The 22,477-nt window shown below is 41.8% G+C and overlaps 1 protein-coding gene across 6 annotated transcripts in view; it reads right to left on the minus strand.

Annotated features, from left to right (window-relative positions):
- Positions 1 to 2,069: 2,069 nt before the first annotated feature.
- Positions 2,070 to 22,477, minus strand: part of ITGB6 (integrin subunit beta 6) — a 53,485-nt gene continuing 33,077 nt past the window's right edge. For all 6 annotated transcript variants that reach the window (XM_077319959.1, XM_077319961.1, XM_077319960.1 and 3 more), the window contains 8 exons: positions 20,439 to 20,528; positions 15,955 to 16,089; positions 14,194 to 14,611; positions 12,404 to 12,626; positions 11,210 to 11,307; positions 7,848 to 7,967; positions 5,274 to 5,440; positions 2,070 to 2,252 (listed from right to left, as the gene is read on the minus strand). In XM_077319959.1, the coding sequence (XP_077176074.1) occupies positions 2,154 to 2,252; positions 5,274 to 5,440; positions 7,848 to 7,967; positions 11,210 to 11,307; positions 12,404 to 12,626; positions 14,194 to 14,611; positions 15,955 to 16,089; positions 20,439 to 20,528 (1,350 nt within the window). In that variant the 3' untranslated portion in view covers positions 2,070 to 2,153. The remainder of the gene's footprint in view (positions 2,253 to 5,273; positions 5,441 to 7,847; positions 7,968 to 11,209; positions 11,308 to 12,403; positions 12,627 to 14,193; positions 14,612 to 15,954; positions 16,090 to 20,438; positions 20,529 to 22,477) is intronic.

A 22,477-nucleotide genomic window follows, 5' to 3' on the forward strand; every position in this document is an offset into this window, starting at 1 on the left:
GGGGGCACCAGTGGGAAGCAAGTGGACCAGGGGCTCAGGCAGCAGTGGCGACATCCCTCGGCAAAAGACTACCCCCCCCCCGGGCCTCAGTAAAATTGTCAAGCGTTGACCGGTCCCCAGTGATAAAAATGTTGGGGACCACTGGTCTAGACAATGGTGCCTATCCAGCATAAAGTAATATTCCTCAGTGCAGAGACTTTCTTAGGTAGCATTCATGTAGCAGATCTCATGTATTCTGGTTTTAAGCATTGTGGGAAATGAAAACAAGAGGAAAAGGACAAAGTAATACATTAGGATATATTACTTGATTGCCTTTAGGATCTTTTATATATAATGTATGTGTGACTCATTCAGTTAAAATGACTGCTTAAATATAATTTTTCTCACAACAAAAAATTACGTATCAGTTTTTATTTCAATTTAATATATGCTATTCACACTTACATAAACTTCCTTTTGTGCTCCAAAAGAATGCCCAAGATTCCAATGAGTACCAGTACATCTATTGACAATGTTTTGCCGTATATTTAAGGTCCAGCCTTAGGTTAAAAAAAAAATTCAATAAAAATAACCAAAAAACTTTTCCAGTGTCTCCAGCATCTACATTCATTGTTTGGGTAACATTACAGTGAAACCTTGCCTTAACATATCTTCATAGTATGAAATATTAGTATCTGGCTAAAAGCCATATGTTTTTTTCCTCTAGCTAAATTCAATAGATGGGCCTCCTCTCTGGCCAATGTATTAAAATGTATTAAAAGTACTAAAAGCTTGTACCTGGGATTTTTAAAATAACAGTTAATTGTTGGATAGTTAATCAGTGAATCATAGGAATGGGTCCAATGATATGTCAGTGGAAAAGAAATGTACTTAACATAGTTCCACTTGCACTCGTAGTGCTTAAAACAAATTAACAGTGTGGATATGGAGCAGTGGAATGTTCAACAGACAGCTCCCCCAATTTCGATTTTGTTTTGAAATTTTATCAGAAGAAATTCCCCATGCTGTGTTTTATGCATGGAGAAAATTACATGAGGATACAATTGTTTTCACTTAGTGCAAGCAGAGAAAGAAGAATGATTTTAGTGCTTCTGGTAGAAAGTTTATACACATGGAAATCTCCAAACTCTATGAAACTTTTTGTTGCTCCATATAGACCAAATTTTTAATCAAGAACCCCCCCGGTCAATGGTGTCCCACTTTACCAATGTTAAAATCTGGTCACCTTACTTTAAAAGTCATAGTAATCCTGCTAATAAAAAGTGCTAAACTTACAGCATAGCTAGGTAAAGCTGTCTCCTGTTTAATTTATCTGCTGCAGTGATTTACACAGCTTTTAATTAGCATCTTTCTTGGGAGGCTTTCAGACGACATGCATGTATCTGCCATAGTGAACTCTTGCCCAATTTGTAAATTTTCAGAGCAAGTACAAACTATTGTTTGAGATTTTGGATTAAATGCTTTTAATTTATTTTGTACATTGCCTTTCTCTCTAATGGGGACCAAAGCAGCTTACATCATTCTCCTCTCTTCTATTTTTCCCTCACAACAACCCTGTGAGGTAGGTTAGGCTGAGAGCATGTGACTGGCCCAAGGTCACCCAGCAACCTTCTGTGGCAGAGAGGAGATCTGAACCCATGTCTCTCTGATCCCAGTCTGATACACTAACCCAGGGGTAGTCAAACTGCGGCCTTCCAGATGTCCATGGACTACAATTCCCAGGAGCCCCCTGCCAGCATTTGCTGGCAGGGGGCTCCTGGGAAATGTAGTCCATGGACATCTGGAGGGCCGCAGTTTGACTACCCCTGCACTAACAAATACACCACACTGGCAAGGTAAATATTGCTGCAAACCAGAAAGTAACTGGATTGCAACATTTGAGAGGAGGAGGAAGAATTCTTTCCAGGTTTGTTCTTGTCACTGCCAAATGCTAATATTCATTTTTTTTTCTGAAATAACACACTGAAAATTGGCTCTCTTCCTCAGAGGATGTTCTGGCTCCAACAGCCTTCCAATCCTACACTCTGTGAACATGAACTATAGTACCATTCACAATATGTTAACCAATCTTCATTTAAAAGTCCTTTTAATAATTCAATATTTCCGAAACTAATTTTCCACCCTGAACTGGTAGTTCTGAAGTGTCCTGAGTGCTAATAAAGATCCGTGGCAGATCCTGCTTGTTTTTCTTTGTTCTTGTACGTTACATTTTTAAACGTTGTCGTCGAGCCCCTGTACAGTGGGTTTGTTCCCTAGAAAAGGCAAAAAACAGCATGCAACAGATTATTTTCAAATTTTGATTCTGTGGTGTGCATATCTCAGCAGTTTTTAAGACAACTTGCTACGGTTTTTAAGTTTAATGAGGGATCATTTATTTTGTGACCTAAATCATTCATAATATGCTGACTAAATGTTCAGTCGGTGCTTCTATAGGTCATAGTAAAATGTCTAAAACAGTGGTTTCTTTTCAGACCTGTAATCCAAAGCATATGGAAGGCAGTCACATGACAATAGAATCATACGGCATAAAAAGAGTTCTAACTGCACAGTGTCAAAGCCAGGATTATGGGGACTGTGGACAGCAAATCAAAAGTGCCAGGACAAGAAATACAATTCAAAGACCACAAGGAATACTGTAGCATTACAAGCTACGTATGTGTTAGAGAGGGGGGGGGGATTTTGTATATTTTTGGCTCTCACATGGAGGCCGGCAACCCTAATGTTGCTTTTCCCGTCAACATATGTGCAAAAGAGAAATAGCTTCCTTTTTCTGTGCGTTCACTAGTAGCAGATCATTCCAAAAGTTAGCAAGAAAGGAAGGAAGAAAGGTGAAAATGAAGCTACCTGCAATGTAAGCATAAATGTGGATAGATTTAGTAAAAATACCAATGAAAAAGCAAATAACTAAAAAAGAGGATTGTTATTTTCTTAGAAATAAACTTAGGTCATGGATGAGTCACTATAGCCCTGTTGACAATTTCTGGGAAGAAGCATACTATAAGCTTTTGGTGAGCACGTGGAAAGGCCGGAAAAAATAAAATGAAGAATATAAAGGTAATAAATAAATAAATGACATGGAAATGAGATTTTATTAATACATACTAATATGGTGTCTGTATGCTCTAAAAAGCTCTGATTGGCCAGTGGATCCCCAATGCATATTCACAGCTTGTTCCCATCTTACTTGAAAACGTATAGTGATATATTGTACACTGCTGCAAGCCAGCCTGCTATGTGAAATGTGAGTAAGCTGTTAGTGTTTGGCCCCTATGTTTGTGACTTCAGCATGTGGGGCCAGTGACTGGTTCAGCCAATCAATATCCAGCCATTTAGTCTAGACCAGTGGTCCCCAACCTTTTTATCACCAGGGACCGGTCAATGCTTGACAATTTTACTGAGGCCTGGGTGGGGTAGTCTTTTGCCGAGGGACGCCGCCTGAGCCCCTGCTCCGTTTGCTTTCCCGCCGGCGCCCCTGACTTCCCACCGCCCGCTGGGGGGCGCTGCCGGCAGCAACTGAGCAGTGCCAAGCTGAGGGGCAGCCGCTGGAGAGCACCGAAGGTGAGCCGGCAGCAGAGTGGCAGGGCAGCCCCTGAGGCAGCAGCTGGGAAGGAGGACGAGGAGGAGCTGCGACCCGGTACCAACTGATCCACGGACCAGTCCCAGTTCCCAGACCGATGGTTGTGGCCCACTGGTCTAGACAATAACTCTACAGCTGTAGTCTGGGCCCAATCTGTTTGTTTGATTAAAGAAGAAAGCTAGGTTTGGTATTCTGGTAAACTACTGGTCCCTGGTAAGCCACAGGCATATAATTTATGATAAGGGCAAATGTGATCAGAAAAGACTAGGGATGGGAACACATTGGCTCACAAACTGGATTTTAAAAATAAATTGTGGCCAGTTTGTGGTATACTAACTGAAGTTCATGGCAGGTCAACCAGGATGAACTTTTCACAATCTTTCAAGCAGTTTGTGATAGTTTATGGCAGTTTGTGAATGGATACATTTACAGAAAGACTGCCTCTGTTCAAACAAAATGTTTAAAAACTTAAGAGCAATGGGGGGCAGGAGCAGAATTCACCAGTCCTGGAAAAACCAATGTTCCCTATATGTTTGATGTGTATAGCTTGCACATTTGAACCCATATGCAACATTTTCCCCAAAAGCACTTTCTTGGGGGAACGTTATTTGGGGGTGTCATAACTCTGACAAACCTTCATCCCACTCCCTTCTTTAAAATATATATTATCTGACAACCAAGTATCTAGACCTCATTGTTGGGGGGGGATGCAACTCTTGAAAGCTTTCCCTATGGCAGAGGTAGCCAAACTGTGGCTCTCCAGATGTCTATGGACTTCAATTACCATGAATAACTGTAGTCTATGGACATCTGGAGAGCCATGATTTGGCCACCCCTGCCCTATAGGGTTGTAACAGGGGAACAGAGGGAACAGAGTGTTAAAGTCCTGTATGGACATCATCCTCTTTCCCACCTGCCACCCCTAGTCCTTTTTCCTGATGTAACACTGTCAGTCTTTTCCCCTTCCCAAAAGTCCAATCTGCACCCTAACCCCAAAACTAAAATTAACCCCAATATGAATCCACATTTTCCACAACAATCTTACATGTAAAATAATGTAAAAATATATATACATCCCATGGCCTGTCTTAACCATGTCTCTAACTCTTCCTTACCCCAACACTTCCTCTAAAACTAAGAACTCCCCAACCCAAACCATACCTAAGCTAACCCTAACCCTAAAAATTGACCCCAATATGAATCCATAATTCTTTACATATTTTTAATGTGTAAAATAATTCCAAGGCCTGGTTGAGAAAGCCTGCTCTAAACCTTACAGCTGCCCAACTCAACCCATATCTAAGCTAATCCTGACCCTAACCCTAAAATTGACCCCAATATAAAACCATTTTAAAGATATTTCTTCCATGTAAAATAATGTAATTTTTTAAATTTCATAGCCTTTCCTTAACACGACTCTAACTCTTTCCCACCCCCTAACTCTAAACCTTTCCACTCTCCAACCTGAACCATACCTAAACTAACCTTCACCCTCACCCTAAAATTGATCCCAACAAGAATCCATATTTTTTATACGTTTGTGTGCCAGTTCATACTACCACACTGAGTTATTGCTTAGGAAGTCATATGCTTACGACACAGAATATGTAGTATTTTCTAGAATACAAAATCTAATCTAAATATGTGGTAGTCATGAGTTTTTGACTGAATGTAAAAGTGCACATTTTTTACATACCGTTTGCCATCTGGCCTTAGATCTCTCTGCTTCAAACTTAGCAACTTCCTTGCGATCTTGAAATGAAATGAACAATTTCCATATGCAAAGCAAAACAACCCCAATGAGAAATATTGCAATAGAAACACCCAACATTATCATTGGAATATTTGGAGGTTGTGGGCAGTCTGTGGAAAGAAAGGAAAAGCTGTAATGGGGATTCCAAAGGAATTATAGAATGTCTTCAGAATGGACCAGAAGTTCTAAACTATTTTCATTTATAGAAACACACCTTGATCTATATAAGTAGTTCTCAACCTTCCTGATGCTGCGACCCTTTAATACAGTTCCTCATGTTATGGTGACCTCCAACCATAAAATTATGCAAGTGTTCTTTCACAGAAATCAAACCGAAACTGACCAATGGCGTGAAGATCCAGTGTTCAGGATTGTCTACAAATTGTTTTTTCCCCAGAGTTTCTCAGTTCAGTTCTGCCTCTTGTCCCACCATGCCAATCTTGCTCTTTTCTGCTGCTCCAGACAGATGAAAGTTCTATCTCGATTTAGGCTGTTGTGTACATTGGGCCCACCCTGGCCAAGCTGCTTGCCCTGCTGCGACCCCTGTGAAAGGGTTGTTCGACTCCCAAAGGGATCCTGACCCCCAGGTTGAGAACCACTGATCTAGATTCCTGTGTCTTAAATGCTATGTCCCCAGGATTGTCACAAATGCATTAATTTCAATGGAGAGGAAAGTTATGCAAGCATGCCCAATGGAGAAGCCCTTGAAGGAACCCACAGTAAGTCATCAGAACAGAATACAGCCAGCGGCACAACCCACATATTGAACCCACATGACTGAAATTCACGGATATTAACTACTGTCTCCCTTCCCTTTCTTCTCTTTCTTTGTGTCAAATTATAGATAGTACTGCAGGAAAACAACCTACATTCTTGTGTTGTATTAAGTACCATATACATTGATGGTAGCATATTTGTAATATATGACAATAAATAAGCTTGGCATCCTCTCTATTTCGGCTACATACTGCTTTCAGTCTAGAGCATTTTCTGCATTTTATCCCACTGGTCCTCTAAGGCAGTGGTCCCCAACCTTTTTATCACCGGGGACCACTCAACGCCGGGGACCACTCAACGCCTTTTACTGAGGCCCAGTGGGGGGGGGTAGTTTACTCCTCTACTCTCAACCACTACCCTAACGCTCTCTGATCGCTATGGTAATGTTTAAACATCCCTTCAAAATAAGATACAGACACGCCACAACAATGAAGTGTGTTGTAAAGGTCTGGGGGGGATGAAGTAAAGGGCCGGGGGGGGGGGGAGAAGGCGTCCTTCGGGGCCCACCTCCAATTAGTCGAAGGACCACATGTGGTCCGTGGCCCACAGGTTGGGGATCGCTACTCTAAGGAGCTTAGGGCAACACAATGTGTTATTTACTCTTCAGAACAAAACTATAACTATTCTCTCAGAGAGTGATGGGCCAAGGTCACCCAGCAACCTGGGCCAGCCTGTCCATTAGTTGCACCCAGACAAGGTGGTGGGGCACCAGCTTGGTGTAGTGATTAAGAGCAGTGGCTTCTAATCTGGCAAGCTGGATTTGATTCCCCACTCCTCCACATGCAGCCAGCTGGGTGCCCTTGGGCTCACCACAGCACTGATAAAGCTGTTCTGACAGAGCAGTAATATCAGGGCTACCTCACAGGGTGTCTGTGGTGTGGAGAGGAAATGAAAGGCGATTGTAAGCCACTTTGAGACTCCTGGTAGAGAAAAGCAGCATATAAAAAACAACTCTTCTTTTCTACTCAAACTAGCCTTCTTTCCTCCCCAGCCTCCCACGTCAATGTCTGCCACAGCAAACAGCAGCACTGGATGATAACCCCAAGCCCACCTGGCAGCCCGAAGTGAGACTGCTCCTTCTCTCCCTCCCACCCTACATTGGAAGATGTAGGTTTTCTTGTTCCTTTCCATCTACTTCTACTGGAGGAGAAAGGGCAGGGGTGAGCTACTTTGTTTCAGTCAGTTCAGTTTAAGAGGCAAGGCAATTGGGGCTACAGCCTTGGCCCCAGTGGGGGCAGAGGAAGGCCTGCAGCATCTTCCCCGTGGTACACAAGAAGGGTGGCAAATTAATTTGCCTTGGGCATCACAGATCCTTGGCCTAACCTGGAGTTCAAACCCAGGTTTCTGGATCCTAGACTGACATACTAACCACTACTCCACATTGGCTAGGATTGCACCTAGATTTATTATGTGCGCTATGGGTACGGGGGGGGGGTGTTGCTGACCGCCATCTTGTGGCAGTCCAGCACCCCTCCTGCCAAATACTGTTCCTAGGGAATGGGAGGAATTCTGGGTTTTCCTCAGTAGAAGAAAACTGGTGAAAATCCTCCACTGCATCTGTGGAAATTTTAGGCCCGACACGAGCTGTTGATTCTTGTTCATGATGGGCTACAAAGAGCAACTATTTCAGGAGTGTTTTGCCTCTAAAGTTTAAGATCGGTCAACGTGGGATACGTTGACCTGACTGTTTCAAGTTGGTAGTATATATAAGAGGTGATTTACCAAGGCCAAACAACCTACCTTTCTGTGTTATGCTGTGAATGGTTGTTTTTCCTTTTTCATCATCTTCCATTACAAATGTAATGACACATTCATTCTCCCCTTGTATCAAACACTGGACAGATTTATCTTTCGTGCTATCTGTGAAGGAGGAAGAAACCCATCCTGCAGGTCAAACTCAATTCATCAAGCAGTAACCATGAAGATGAAAGGATTTATAACATGAGGCTTGTGTTCAACAGACAGAAAAAGGTGCGTGGGGGGAGAAGCTAAAATACCTAGAAGAATTCCATACAATACTTCTATCCTGAAAAGCTTTTGCCTCAGGGTTTTATTGTGTTGTGTGTGTGTGTGTTTTTTTTTTTGTTAGACTTGCACTTAAGTTTCAGATGAGAAGGCCCAGGTGTTGTCAATCTACGTTGACCATCAAGAGTACCTATCAAGTCTGCAGTAATTTGAAATTCAATGAATTAGAAATACTTCCAAAAGACATGTCACGGCTGTCTAAGGAATATAATAGCTGTGATTATACTACAAAGTAAACTATATGTTCTCTTTGTCCTTTTGGTACTGGTAGAATGTCTAGACTGTGTTTAAGTGTCGTGTATTTCCACATCAAATGGATACTGATCCCTTTTAAAAAAAATCTGCCACTTAGGGAATCCAAAATGCTGTTATAAAAGGCTATACAACCTGAATTCTCATAATAATTAAATGTATTTTTGGAATTAAAATGAGACCTGTTGGGTAATGCTATTTAGCAAATAGTAGATAAAAAGGAACAAAGACGACAAACTTCCCAGTTTTAGTTTCTTCACTGAATTGAATGTCATTCAGCAAAGAAAACTTTTCACCTAAACTTTCCCAGGTAGAGGATCTTTGATGTTTATTCAAGAGGCCCTGGAAGGGATGGGATATATGTGGGGGAACTGTGATTGACTACAAAAAGGAAATGAGAAGGATGGAATCTGAAACTGCTGTCTCTAATGCCAGGAATACCAGAGTCACAATGTGTTTTCTGAGGCTTCGATCCATAAACTCTTTAGAAGACAGCGATTACTGAAGTTCCTGTGAAATCTACAGTCAAACTAGGAAAATTATCTTATTACAGCAATTCCATTAAAAAAATAAAAACTTTTATACAAGTTTAGGATCGTCTGAAAATATTGTGTCTCATAAAATTTAGTGTTCTAATATTTTCCAATAAAGTTTTTGATCAAACATTACTTCAGGTTTAATAGTAACAATTTACTTTTCAGAGTTTGTATCAGTGACATTTTGGAGCAGTGAACAGTAGTCAAAATGACGATGGGAAACTGGAGGAAAGGGCCCTATTCCAAATTATTTTTCACTATGTGTATATATATTTTTTTGGGGAAATTGGTTGGTTCCGGTAGTTCCCTTCCCTTGTGTGGAATTGTCTATTATTGAAAAAACTACTTATATTTTCTCCAGTAGAAGACTCCTTACTTAGCAGAACCTCAAGGACTGTTCAGCTGGAATTCTTTCTTTAATACCGTCTTCAGTAATAGATTAATCACAGGAAATCTTTGGACCCAACCCATTATCTTTAAACCCCGCCTGCGGCACAGTGCGCCGCAGACTTAATAATTGACTAAGGGTTGTGTGGGAGGAGTTAGGGCGGGCCCTGTCCGGGATAAAAACTCGGAGGGGCCAATCAGGAGCCGCGAAGCAGCTCCTGATTGGCGCCTCCGAGTGTCCATCTCGCTCCAAGCAGCCAACGGGGAGCTGCGCTTCGCGCGGCTCCCCACTGCCTGCTTTGCCCAGCCACGGAATCACCACATCAACTGACTGGCAGCCTATGCGGTAAGTCCTATGCGGGGCCATGCTGCCTTCTCCCGGCCGCTCCACCGGCCGGGAGAAGCCTCCTAAGAGCTGCCGGGGGGGCTGCGCCGCCTTCTCCCGGTCACTGGAGCGGCCTGGTTGCGTCGAGCACGCGGCCAGGCCGCTCTAGCACCCGGGAGAAGGCTCCGAAGACTTGCCGGTGGAGGGGGTCTGCGCCACCTTCTCCTGGCCACCCTAGCGCCCATTTTATTCACCTTTAAAATGGTCTTTATTCCTAGTTTATCATAATTATCATCATGATTACTCATTACTCTATAGAATATTCATGGCAACCTACAAAAATATATAATACTTGGAGACCATGAAGTAAAAGAATTAAAAAAAAATAATTGAACAGGTCAGCCAATAAGCGGAAATCACGGAAGTGTTTTCAAATGCGTGAAGAAGGAAAGAAAGGATGTTATTTTGATGGCTCTTTCGGAGTATGCCACAAGGTGGGTATTACTTAAAGAATAAATTTCTAAGCAGGCAATATAGTTCTTGTTGTTGTTGTTATGTGCGAAGTCGTGTCCGACCAATCGCGACCCCATGGACAATGATCCTCCAGGCCTTCCTGTCCTCTACCATTCCCCGGAGTCCATTTAAGTTTACACCTACTGCTTCAGTGACTCCATCCAGCCACCTCATTCTCTGTCGTCCCCTTCTTCTTTTGCCCTCGATCGCTCCCAGCATTAGGCTCTTCTCCAGGGAGTCCTTCCTTCTCATGAGGTGGCCAAAGTATTTGAGTTATACAGTTCTTAAAATGTGGAATTATGCCAATGCAGTAGGACGGCCATCTGCCAGGAGGCCACTAGCAAAAAGTTGTCCAAGTGTTCTACACAAGTACACTCCAACAAAAATGGGGTGTAATAGGATGGATTTTTTCTCTTGGTATATCAAAGAGCTGTGTCCATTATACAAAATAAGGAGTGGTGATACTACTAAATTAATAATCTTTTTATGACATGTAAAAGTTACAGATTCAGAGGTTTAATCTTTATCTGCAGGGCAGCAGTCAGAGACAGGAACAGGGCCAGTAAAATCTGGCTGCCCTACTTCTGTTTTAAATTAATTGGTTGATGGATAGAACTCAGCCACTATTCACTTGGGATTGATATTTATGGATTCCGGATTTTTTTCAAAAGGAATCCCTAAAATGTTTATCTGTCTTTCTTAATATTTGATCAGATTGTTGAGCATTAATTTGCCCACTCCCACCTCAGACTTATTCTTTGTCTAGTAAGCTAGTTAGCATACTGCGCACGTGTCCTACGTAAGACTAAATTAAAAGTCTTACATTTGCATTTGTATTATTTATTTTATAACATTTTGACCTTGCTTTAGCTTGCATCATATTGGTGCTTAAAAGGATGCACAAATAAAAGAATACACATTAAAAATATAAAACATGAAATTAATTAAAACAGTGAAAAGCACAAGACACAGCAAAAGAACTGCACACTCCTTCCACATCCCACAGAAAAATCCTCTTATCATAGCTAGGGCAATATAAAATATATACAAACAAATGTACTGACCTTCTTTGCTACTGATGGTCACATCAGCCAGTTTACATTTTTCAGTGCATTCTTCTTGTGACTGATCATTAGTACCTAAATAACATTCTATGCAGCTCCTGTGAAAAATTATTCAACAGATCATCTCTCAGTTATGAGGCTGCAGGAACAAAGAGAGAATAAATACGCAGTCTCCATCTTTAAGAAGTACCTTATAGAAGATCTTTGGGGGGGGGTGTTCAGGAACAGTTATGTTACATGAACTGCATTTAAAAAGCAGAATAAATGTCTTGTGGTCCAGATCTTCTGTGCTCTTTCTTGTCTCTCCAGACTCCCATTAGTCATAAAATAAACTCATGGCAACATCATTCGTGAATGTGGTTATATGAACGTAACATATAATGTGGTTATATGGACGTAAAATTTGCATTACATTTTTATATTATTAACTGGTTTTATATTATTAACTGGTTTATACAGAAATATTTAATGAAACAGAAGATAGCTACAATGGAATATATTTCTTTGCAACTTTATTGCACCCACAGAGAGTTATCATAAGCTGAACTACTCTGATCCTAGGAAGTTCTTCTCAGTGGGGATTAAACCGCTTTGCAATAGCAAATTTAATTAACCGAATGACTAAAAGATTAAAACAACACAAAAGCTACGGATTGATTTAATGCCCAAATAAATTAGAAAGTATCTGAATGGTTCATCTGGGATAGGATGGCTTCCTGATAAAAGAAAATAATCAATGACATTAATGTAAGAAAGAGGCGCCTTCTCCCCCCCGGCCCTTTACTTCATCCCCCCCCCCCCCGGCCCTTTACAACACACTTCGGGTGTCATTGTCTCCCATCACTCCCAGATGGGACTACCTCGTTGCAGAGAAACAAGCTCAGGGTTCCCATTGATTTGTCATTGTCATGAGTTAAAATGTCCATGAAAATAAAATGTTCCTTATGTTCATTGTTGTGGCGTGTCTGTATCTTATTTTGAAGGGATGTTTAAACATTACCATAGCGATCAGAGAGCGTTAGGGCAGTGGCTGAGAGTAGAGGAGTAAACTACCCCCACTCACCGGGCCTCAGTAAAAGGCATTGAGTGGGCCCCGGTGATAAAAAGGTTGGGGACCACTGCTCTAAAACATTATTAAGTCTTTAAACATGAGACAAACAAAATATGTATGTATACCTTAGAATATACATTTACCTTTTGGAACTACAAGGATCAACATAAGTAGTATATTTTTCACACGTGTCTCCTGAAACTCCAGGATTTGAGCACACACATTTCCCACAAATGCATTTGCCTCTCCCGTTGCAAATGGTGCCATCCTCAGAAATGCATGCTTCAGTGTCAGTAGTACAGTTGCAATATTCACCCGTCCAGCCACTGTGGCAGATGCATTCACTGCAGTCACACTCTCCATTGCCTGCAGAAAACCATGGAAGTTATACAGTATTTCTATCCTAGTCCATTCCAAGATGCTGCCTGATCCCTCTCTATTACACCAGGCTTCCAGGCTGTTGTACTGTCACTTATACCTCTGCAAATAATTTAAAAATTACCTGTTCAAGACATTACAATACTTGATGAGATCCAAACAGGAACGGTATCCTATGTGAAGATCACAAAGCAAGAAATGGGATCTTGAGTTTGACAAGAGGCTCAATGTTAAAAACAACAAAGTGAGAGGGAGGGAGGGTGGCCAGCTCCAGTCTGGGAAACTCTTGTAGATTTAAGGGTGGTGCCTGTGGAAGGTAGAGATTAGGAAGGGACATGAGGTATATCAAATGGTCTCTGTAGCCTGGCGCTCAACTGTAACGCCTGGAGAACTTGATACTCTAATTGGAGGTTGACAACCCTAAAGGAGAGACTAAAAAGATAGGGTTGATAGAAATATGATAGGTACCTCATGTGTTAAATTCTTAAGAAGGTGAATAACAGATCTCAATAATTACGGATTTGTATATTTTTTAATGGAGAGAAGCCATTGTGTCATTGTCACTCTGTGCCTTGGAACAACACTTAATCTTTGACAAATACTGGCTTGGGTGGGACCTTTCAGATAGAATGATATAGAAGAGGCACATACATCTATGCTTCCTGAATTGCCATGTTAAGAACCACATTATGAATAGAATAGCAGCAGTTTGCACCAATCAGGATTTCAGGGGTTTTCTTAAGAATGGTTTTTAACTGAAAACCACTTGAGCATCATTCTTCTTTCTAAAATGTGGAAGTAAATCCTTTTATGAAAAAGTACCGAAGCATTCAAAAGAGACATGGAGAAACATGACCTCCACTGCATTACTGCATTACAGAGAATTTATTATGACCAATTGATGGAGTCTCTTCAATATTATTTAAGGGAATGGGTCTTTGGGAGGCTTGGAGGCTACTCTGCTGCAGGAAGTCCATGGGACATGGGGATGTGGTCCATGCCAGGGGAAAGGGGTGGAGGAGATCAAGAGATGGCTCAGAAGAACTGTATAATTAATAGCAGGCAGAGTACAGAGGAATGATGGGGCTATGGCTTGTGTTCCACTACTCAGTTCAGCAAAGCTTGGAAACCTGCCTCCAACCTCAAAGAAACTTCCTCAGACAGAAGTGGGTCTCCCACTGGAGGAAAAACTACTTTCACCAGAGAGAGGAAGATGTCATACATGTAGGATATGAGCCTATGACTTCCTGGCAGTGTGATGCAGTGGTCCAAAGGCCTGCTTCAGTGGGCTCTAGATATGGAGGCTACTTAAAACGAATAGGATGATGTACAAGAGGCACATACATCTACAGCTGCCTTTAAGAAGCAGAAAGAGGCTTTGAAAGAGAATGTCCTGACCTGCCCGACAGCAAGGGAGGTTGGTGCCTGTCAAATTCCTTTCTCTTCTTCTGATGCCCGGGGAGGAGGTCATCATGCCTAACCCGTGCAGCCAATATATTTAAACTGTGATTATGAGAAACTTTTGCATTAAAAAACTACAAATAAGGTGACCTACCTCCACAAATCAGTCCTCTAAATCTCACGCAAGAGAAGTTGTCACATTCACAATATGGCCCATAAATACGTCCATAAGCCGATAGATGGCAAACGCACTGCCCGCAGTAGCAGTCACCCCGGCCACTACAAGAGTTCTGCTCTGGAGAACCTCTACAGGAATCTGAGCTCAGTGAGTCATTTTCGCCACATGTGCATTGAGGTCCCACGTAACCTGGGTTGCAAACACACACTCCACACTCCAGAGAGCCACTGCCATTACATAGGTAACTGTTGGCCTCAGCTTCCTTCTGGCAATTACAGCTGCATTCTGGCTGGATTTCAATTTCCAAAGCTTCGCTCAAGCCCACAGGCCTGATTATGATGTTCCTTCTGCTTTTCTCACAAGCAGAAAGACTTAAGGTCACATTAAAAGTCACCTAAGGGGGGAAAATGAGCAATTTATGTATTTAATCTTTTTTTTTTTTTTGGGCACACAAGATGCAGACATCAGAATAAAAAATTAAAATCTGAACAAAAAAAATCATTGTGAATTAAATCAGAGTGGACTACCAAAGGGATTGTTTAAACACTAGACAAAACACACTCATTAGATAGGAAACATAGTTTTAAAAACCATCAAATGTGGTAACCAGTGTGTACGAAACCCTTTTTTTTTTCAAATAAAGGAGGAATTATAACTTGGAAGTTAGAAAATTATATGTACTATGTTGAAAATTCCAGTCCATGTCTGAGGATTGCTGTTGGATGTCTGTGATTGTGCCCTGTAGCAGGAAATATCAATGATTTGGATAAGGCCAACGTATGTTGGTGTGCCACCTAAAACTAAGTCCCCACAAATGGTATTTCTGTACGTTGGAAACACTATTTACCCTGGAAGGGAAAACATATTTTAAAAATTGTGTTTTCTCTACAAGGGAAATACTTCCCCATACTTTTCCTCCTGTTGGGGCAAACAATATGTCCATGGGCTTTAATTTGAGAAAAGGGCATGGAAGAGAAACGGTGATTTTCTACCCTTCACCTGCTTTGCCTACTGCTGCTCAGCTGGGCAGCACAGCAGGAGGGAATGCCAGGGAGTAGTTGGCAGATTGCCAGGGCCATGAGGTCAAAGTTCTGCAGGGCCTGCAGAGCAACACTCTTCCACCAGGCCTTTGGTTGAGGCCCTGAAGGCCTGAAATCATATGGGCCTCCCTCCTCTCCTTGGCTCCTTCCCTTATTTATGTAAACCATCTCATATGGCCAGTCCAGCAGACAAGATGGAAGGCAGTGGGGGGAGGGGATCAGATTTACTGCATTTTTTACTGATGGTACAGTGACCAGAACTGTACACATTATTCCAAATGAGGCTGTGCCATAGATTTGTACAGCAGCATTATGATACCAACTGATTTGTTTTCAGTCCCTTTACTATTAAACCCAGCAAAACATTTGTCTTTTAAAAATAACCGCAGTCCTATGTCTAGCGGCCATCCACTTCACCTCTGAAGATGGGGGTACAGAGAGCAGGTTGTGGGAGGCAGATTGTAACTCATGGGATGTATAGTATGTGTTTTAATAGTTTTTTTATTTGTTCAGTTTAGATACTGCCCTCGTGGCAGAATTGTCCCCCAACACAAACCAGAACGACACAGCGTCCTTAAGATTGGCTTGATAAGATTGCTTATGTAGCTCCCTTGTAGGAGACACATTTATAGAACCTACCTGTAACGATGCATAATGAGAAACAGCATGGAAATATATGGAAATATAATTTACTTACTGCTTCTCCCACTTTAACATTAGAACATTTCTTTTGGTGTGGAAACACAGTGCCATTGGTGCAGACTGCAGTGAAAGCAAGGTTTAGCCCATCCGTATTTCCCAATGTTTCCAGCTTGATTTCAGATCGGATTTCCTTAAAGACACAATAACAAAATATCACTGGGAAATTAACAGTTCGTAGTTGGTCTGACGGTACCTGCAGTTACCCTCTTAACTATTCATCCTGGAATGCAAAATGAAATCAGAGAAGAACACTGCTAATAGAAGAAGAAGAGTTGGTTCTTATATGCCGCTTTTCTCTACCCGAAGGAGTCTCAAAGTGGCTTACAATCCCCTTCCCTTTCCTCTCCCCACAACAGACACCCTGTGAGGTAGGTGAGGCTGATATTACTGTTCAGAGAGCCCTGATATTACTGTTCAGTCAGAACAACTTTATCAGTGCTGTGGTGAGCCCAAGGTCACCCAGCTGGCTGCGTGTGGGGGAGTGGGGAATCAAAGCTGGCTCGCCTGATTAGAAGTCAGGTCTCCTAACCACTACACCAAGCTGGCTTTCAATGTCAGAGTACAAGGGGAGAACCCAGAAGGACTCAATGAGAGAAAGGGAATCTCACATTCCCACGCTCTTTTAGCTTTTCTTCTTTGCCAAACCCAGCAGTACTTGTGGACTTTCTCCTTTTCCCTCTCCCTCCCTCTTTTTCTTTTTCTTCAGTACTTTCTCTTTTTCTTTACATAGCCTATCTCTTCTTCTCTCCCCCACCTTCAGCTTCCCATTTTTGCTCCTCTCACTTCCAGCTTCACCTTCCTTTCCTCTTATGTTTTTCCTTTTTTTAAGAATGTGACTTTCTCTCCTTCTGCCACAGTGACACAAACTGAAGCTTGGAAATCCTGGCAGTGTTACTTCAGAGCTGCCAAGTAAACTGCAAAATGACCACCGAGATTTCACAGTGTCATTTTGTGAGACTTTGGTGGTTTTCTTTCCTTAAAAAAGTATAAAATCCAAAATGCAAAATAGTATAAAATGTATAAAATATAAACAACACTGGGGAGTTAAAATGGTAAAATAATAGAAACAAGATATATTTTTTAGAGTTTTCTTTCTCATTTCCCACTTTTCTGCAAACCTGGGGTTTCCCCTAAGCATGTAGAATTTTTTTTCTGATAAGCAGCTTCTCAGCCATTACATGGGACACATGCCACATAATGGCGAAGGAGGCATCTGGTGAGGTCCAACGCTGGATCCCACTGGCCGTGCCACCATCGTTGGCCATCTTCCAAGGCCATCCCCACTCTCCTTAGGGCGGAACCAGCATTGGAAGATGGGTGGTGTTGGCGTGGTTGCTACCTTGGCATCCTTGGCCAGCCGCCACCCTGCCTCTTCTGGCGTGCTCCCTTGGGCGGGAATATGGATGTCACATCCATAGCCATTTCGATTTCAGAGGGGTGCACCAGAAGATGTGTTCCACATTTTTTTAAAAAGCACTGTGCATGGCCTAGTTTTGTGAATTCACATGCTCAAGCTGATGTTTAGAATTAAACATAATCATTACATGGTCCCACTTCTCTAATCAGTAAGAATCACCATGGTCAGCACTATAATCCTATAAGGTAACATATACATAACATATACATTCTCCACATCAGATCCCCCAAAAGAGAGATCTCCACCTCTTCAGCCAGTATACAAGCTGGTTCTTTCCACATCCTTCTCTCTCTGCTCATAGTTGAGATCTTCTGTTTAGTCCCACATACCTGCCCCTTTCCTTAGAGGAGAGGAGTTACCTCTGCTGGGTAAAATCTCCTAAAAACTACACACCATCAAGGAACATGGAGTCATACACAGTCATACCTAGGGTTGCCAGGTCCCCCCTGGCCAGCAGAATAAATGGGGGGGGGGGGGTTTGCCAGATCCAGGTTGCAAAACTCCTAGAGATTTGGGGATATGACCTAGGGAGGACAGGGACCTCAGTGGAGTACAATGCCACAGAGCTCACCCTCCAAGGCATCCGTTTTCTCTGGGGAACCAGATCTCTGTAGTCTAGAGATGAACTGTAATTCCGGGGGATCCCCAGGTCCCATCTGAAGGCTGGTATCCCTAGTCATACCCCATCACTTTGGGCCCAACCATTCGCAGTAATTAACAATACATTGTTTGAGGGGTTTAGAGATATAGTCAGGGCCTGTTTTGAACCACAGCTGTTGAGACCTGTCTCTTCCACTGTGTCAGAAATTAGTTCATGGACATGTGAAGAAACAAGAGTCATTTGTGTGAAAAAGCCAGTGTGGTAGTGGTTTGACAGCCAGATCTGGGAGACCCACCTTAAAATCTCTCTTTGCCTTAAATTTTGGTGGGAGTGCCCTTGGCCCAGTCATTTTCTGTCAGCCTAATTTACCACACAGATTGCTATTATGAGGATAAAATGGGCCAAATGCATTCTCATTTTGTTTAAAGAAACACCTTTAATTGGGATAATTGTTTTGCTGCTCAATGAGATCGTAGCTTGGTCATAGGGGTGGTGGTACTATCCTAAGATTTAAAAAAAAAATCTTTATGGTGAGAAAGGCCAGAAATTTTTGAATGTAAATTTGTTACTTCTGAGTAGCTTTAGTGGGCCCGTGGGGAAGACACTGGGATCTTTTCTGGCTTCCTGGATATAAAGTTATCAGACAGGAGGAAAATGTTGCTCCATAAGCTTGCCAGCATTCCTGGGAGACTGTTTACAGCTGAAAGAGTTCTTGAATGAACAACATGGAAGGCTTGGGTTTTCAGTTTAACATATCCCTCTTCATCCTGAAGGAGGAAGGATTCCCTGAAGGGCCTATTGCTGGAGAATGAATCTCTTTCCACCTTTATTTAATAGAGTCTTGTTTTCCCAGCCTTCCCCACACGTCGACTTTGATTGAAACGAGGGAGTCTGAAGACGCAAAACATTCGTTGAGGATTTTACAGCTCTTAACCTCTCAAGGCACGTACCGACACGCTCGCTGAAGGCTGTGAGTCACGTTAGAGAAGAATATGAGAACATCTTACAACAAATATTTTGACAGCTCAGAGTTCCCTCATATGCTTACTTCCTCCGAAGAATTTAAAAGCTAGCACATCTGTGAATAATAATGCCTTGGATTTGTGCCAAAGTTTTCAAGTGGAAAGCCCTAACTACTTAAGAAACTTTGGTATAATTATCCTCTAGAGGGCAAATTATTATTATAATTCCATTTTGTAAAAAAAAAAAAAAAAGGGAGGGGGATACGGAAAAATGTTATATTCCTTAGATCATGTTATTGAACTACATAGGGATGGCAGTGATCTGGGGAAAGTGGGGGTGAGATGGGGGGAAGTAAAAAAGCACAACGTATTTCTATTTGGACTTCACTGAAATGAAGGCGAATACTGATATAAAATTGCTCAATTGGCTACCGCTGGTCAGGATTTTGGCATATTTTTACTTATGATTTCTTATTAGCTTAATTTATATCTTGCCTTTCTCCTCACTGAGGACCCAGGCAAGTTGACATTGTTATTTTCTTCTCCATTTTATCCTCACAACAATCCTCTAAATTAGTCTGGGCCATGTGATGACTCAAGATGCCGGGATCAGAGAAACTGCCTTTTAGTGGCTAACCTCCTTCCTCCAGGATTTCGGACAGAGGGTAGCACTAGGAGACAGCGCATCAAATTGTCACCAACTGGCATGTGAAGTCCCACAAGGGGCAGCTCTCTCCAATTCTATTCAGTATCTTTATGCACCCTCTTCCCCAGCTGGTGCGGCGGTTTGGGCTGGGTTGCCACCAATATGCTGATGACACCCAGCTCTTCTACCTGATGGATAGCCACTCTGACTCTCCCCCAGAAACATTAGCCCGCTGCCTGGAAGCAGTGACAGGGTGGCTCAAGAAGAGTCATCTGAAACTCAACCCTTCAAAGAAGGAGGTCCTGTGGCTAGGCAGGAAGGGCCCAAGCGGGGAAGTGCACCTACACATGGGAGGTGATGGTACCACTTTACTCTGCTCTGGTTCGGCCTCACTTGGAGTACTATGGGAGGATAGAAGGATTTAAGTAGATTTAGCTCTTAGGATTGCACTACTGTTCACTTATTTTCAAATGCCTATATGGTAAAGTTTAATCAAACTGTGTTGTATCAGGAATGATGATTGAGAGATAGCCCCAACTTTATATTCATGTGATTTTCAATAATTTCCGGGCATTATCTATACAAATACTATCAAAGTTCTGAATAACTGCTTGCATTCTTCCTAGTAAAAACATGAAAACAGATGTATAGAAGTGTAATACGTGGCTAGAGCAAGAATTTTTTTGTCATCAGTGATCATGACTTTCTTTCACATTAAATTCTTTTTCCAGCTTAAAACTTTTCACCTCCTGATTTCTTCAGTTGATATCTGTATGCAATAAATGTCCCATACACAAAACTGGAATTTCATTAAGTCCTGAAAGTCACATTCAAAACAATATTGTTATCATACCTTATATGCATCGATGATCAGCTGGAGGACGTTTCCAGAATCCTTCTGAAGTAATCCAACAGTAGCCCCGGGAATAAGATCAGCATAGTTCTACATTTTAAAAAAAATAATGTAAAAGGTAAACAGAAGGTATGAACAAATCGCTTGATAAAAGACTGGAGACTTTTTTATTCCAGTGAATACCGTGTATGATTTGAAAAATATATGTAAGTTCTAATTTAGCCATAATTAATTGTAACTAAATCATCAATGAAATTAATTGGGGGGGATTAATCACAGGAAGCACCATTCCAATTACCATGGGGTGAGAACCTGATCTTACAAATGTTGAATCAGAAGTCCAACTAAGTCAATGGGTTGGATCCCATGGAAGATTTCATAAATTCAGGTGGGGGTGATTTGTACCAATTCCTCCCTTACACTATAGCCTTCTGAACCCTCCCCTGTTTTCCTGGGCATCTCCTGCCTCCTAGGAATATTTTAGAACTGCAGAAGTAGGAAAGGTCAGCTGTACTGATGAAAATTCCTTCTGTCAGTAGAAATTTAAGGAAGTTCATAATATTTACTCCAAAGTAAAAATGGTTATAGTTGGAGACTTTAATATAACTGACGTTTAGGAGCATTCAATCCAAACTGTATAGGAAAGCAAGAAATGATTAGAGGTTAAGATTGACAGCATGTAAGGAAACACTACCATAAACTATTATATAATGGTGTAAATGCTGGAATAGTAACAGTTTTTCTATCCATCAGGTAATCTCCCCCATCTTTTTTTTTTATCCACAGATCTGATGTACATTCTTTCTGTATAGCAGAGCAGTTACGGGCAAGTAAACTTAAGATTGATCGGCCCAAAGTGGTTGATTCAGTACTGTGGTAAAGACGTGGGGTTTTTTTTACTGGAAAACTTCTTAAGAAAGTAGGTATTCTATGAGAATTTTTACACTTAACAGTAAACACTTTTACACTTTTAGTCCCTCTTGTATGCTGCTTGTTCATATGCGAACGTGGTTAGTGTGAGCTAAAATCTTGCATGCGTGTTAGCTAACATGGGATCTATATCCACATTTCAAGTACAAATGATATAAGAATGAGAAAATGTCCTAAACATATCTAAAAACATGGAAGACTTGGTTTCCTCATTGTCCACTTAGCACTACTGACAGTGTTATGATTGCACTGTAAATCTAGGCTAGGAAATACTTGACATACATTACATTGCTAAAATGCTATGCTGAGGCGGCAGGATTACATGTTTATGTGCTAAAAGACAGTTGTGCATGCCAAAATCTTGTCACTTAGCACTCCAAAGGACAATCCTTATATGGGAGCTGCATTCTGGAAAATTACACAGTGCCATATCCTGAACATAGGACTCATCAGCTTTGCAAAGGGTTTTATTCAGCTCTCTGGCTAGACCTTCTTGGAGTCTAAGACCTGCCCTGTTAAAGGCTACTTGCATATATTACAACAGACAGTGACTTGATTAACTGTAAATAAAAGAGTATGGCAGCCTTTTATCTGTACTTTGTCAAAATACAGCAATTCATAAGGGGTATTTAGCTTACAGAGCCTCTTGTGGCGCAGAGTGGTAAGGCAGCAGAAATGCTGTCTGAAGCTGTCTGTCCATGAGGCTGGGAGTTCAATCCCAGCAGCCGGATCAAGGTTGACTCAGCCTTCCATCCTTCCGAGGTCAGTAAAATGAGTACCCAGCTTGCTGGGGGATAAATGGTAATGACTGGGGAAGGCACTGGCAAACCACCCCGTATTGAGTCTGCCATGAAAACGCTAGAGGGCGTCACCCCAAGGGTCAGACATGATCCAGTGCTTGCACAGGGGATACCTTTACCTTTACCTTATTTAGCTTACACAGCTGAAGTGTTTCCGCACAGGAATCCACTATCTGAAATATCCATATTGGACATGTTGAAAGCCATTTGTGAAAATGGTACAACTGGCATAAACAGTTTATCAGTGTTCTGCCCTGTTCTATGTCTGTGGGGTAGGATCCAGTGAACCATGCAATACATTTCATTGGT

Source organism: Paroedura picta, chromosome 2 (assembly GCF_049243985.1).
Source record: "Paroedura picta isolate Pp20150507F chromosome 2, Ppicta_v3.0, whole genome shotgun sequence".
Classification (NCBI taxonomy): Eukaryota; Metazoa; Chordata; class Lepidosauria; order Squamata; family Gekkonidae; genus Paroedura; species Paroedura picta.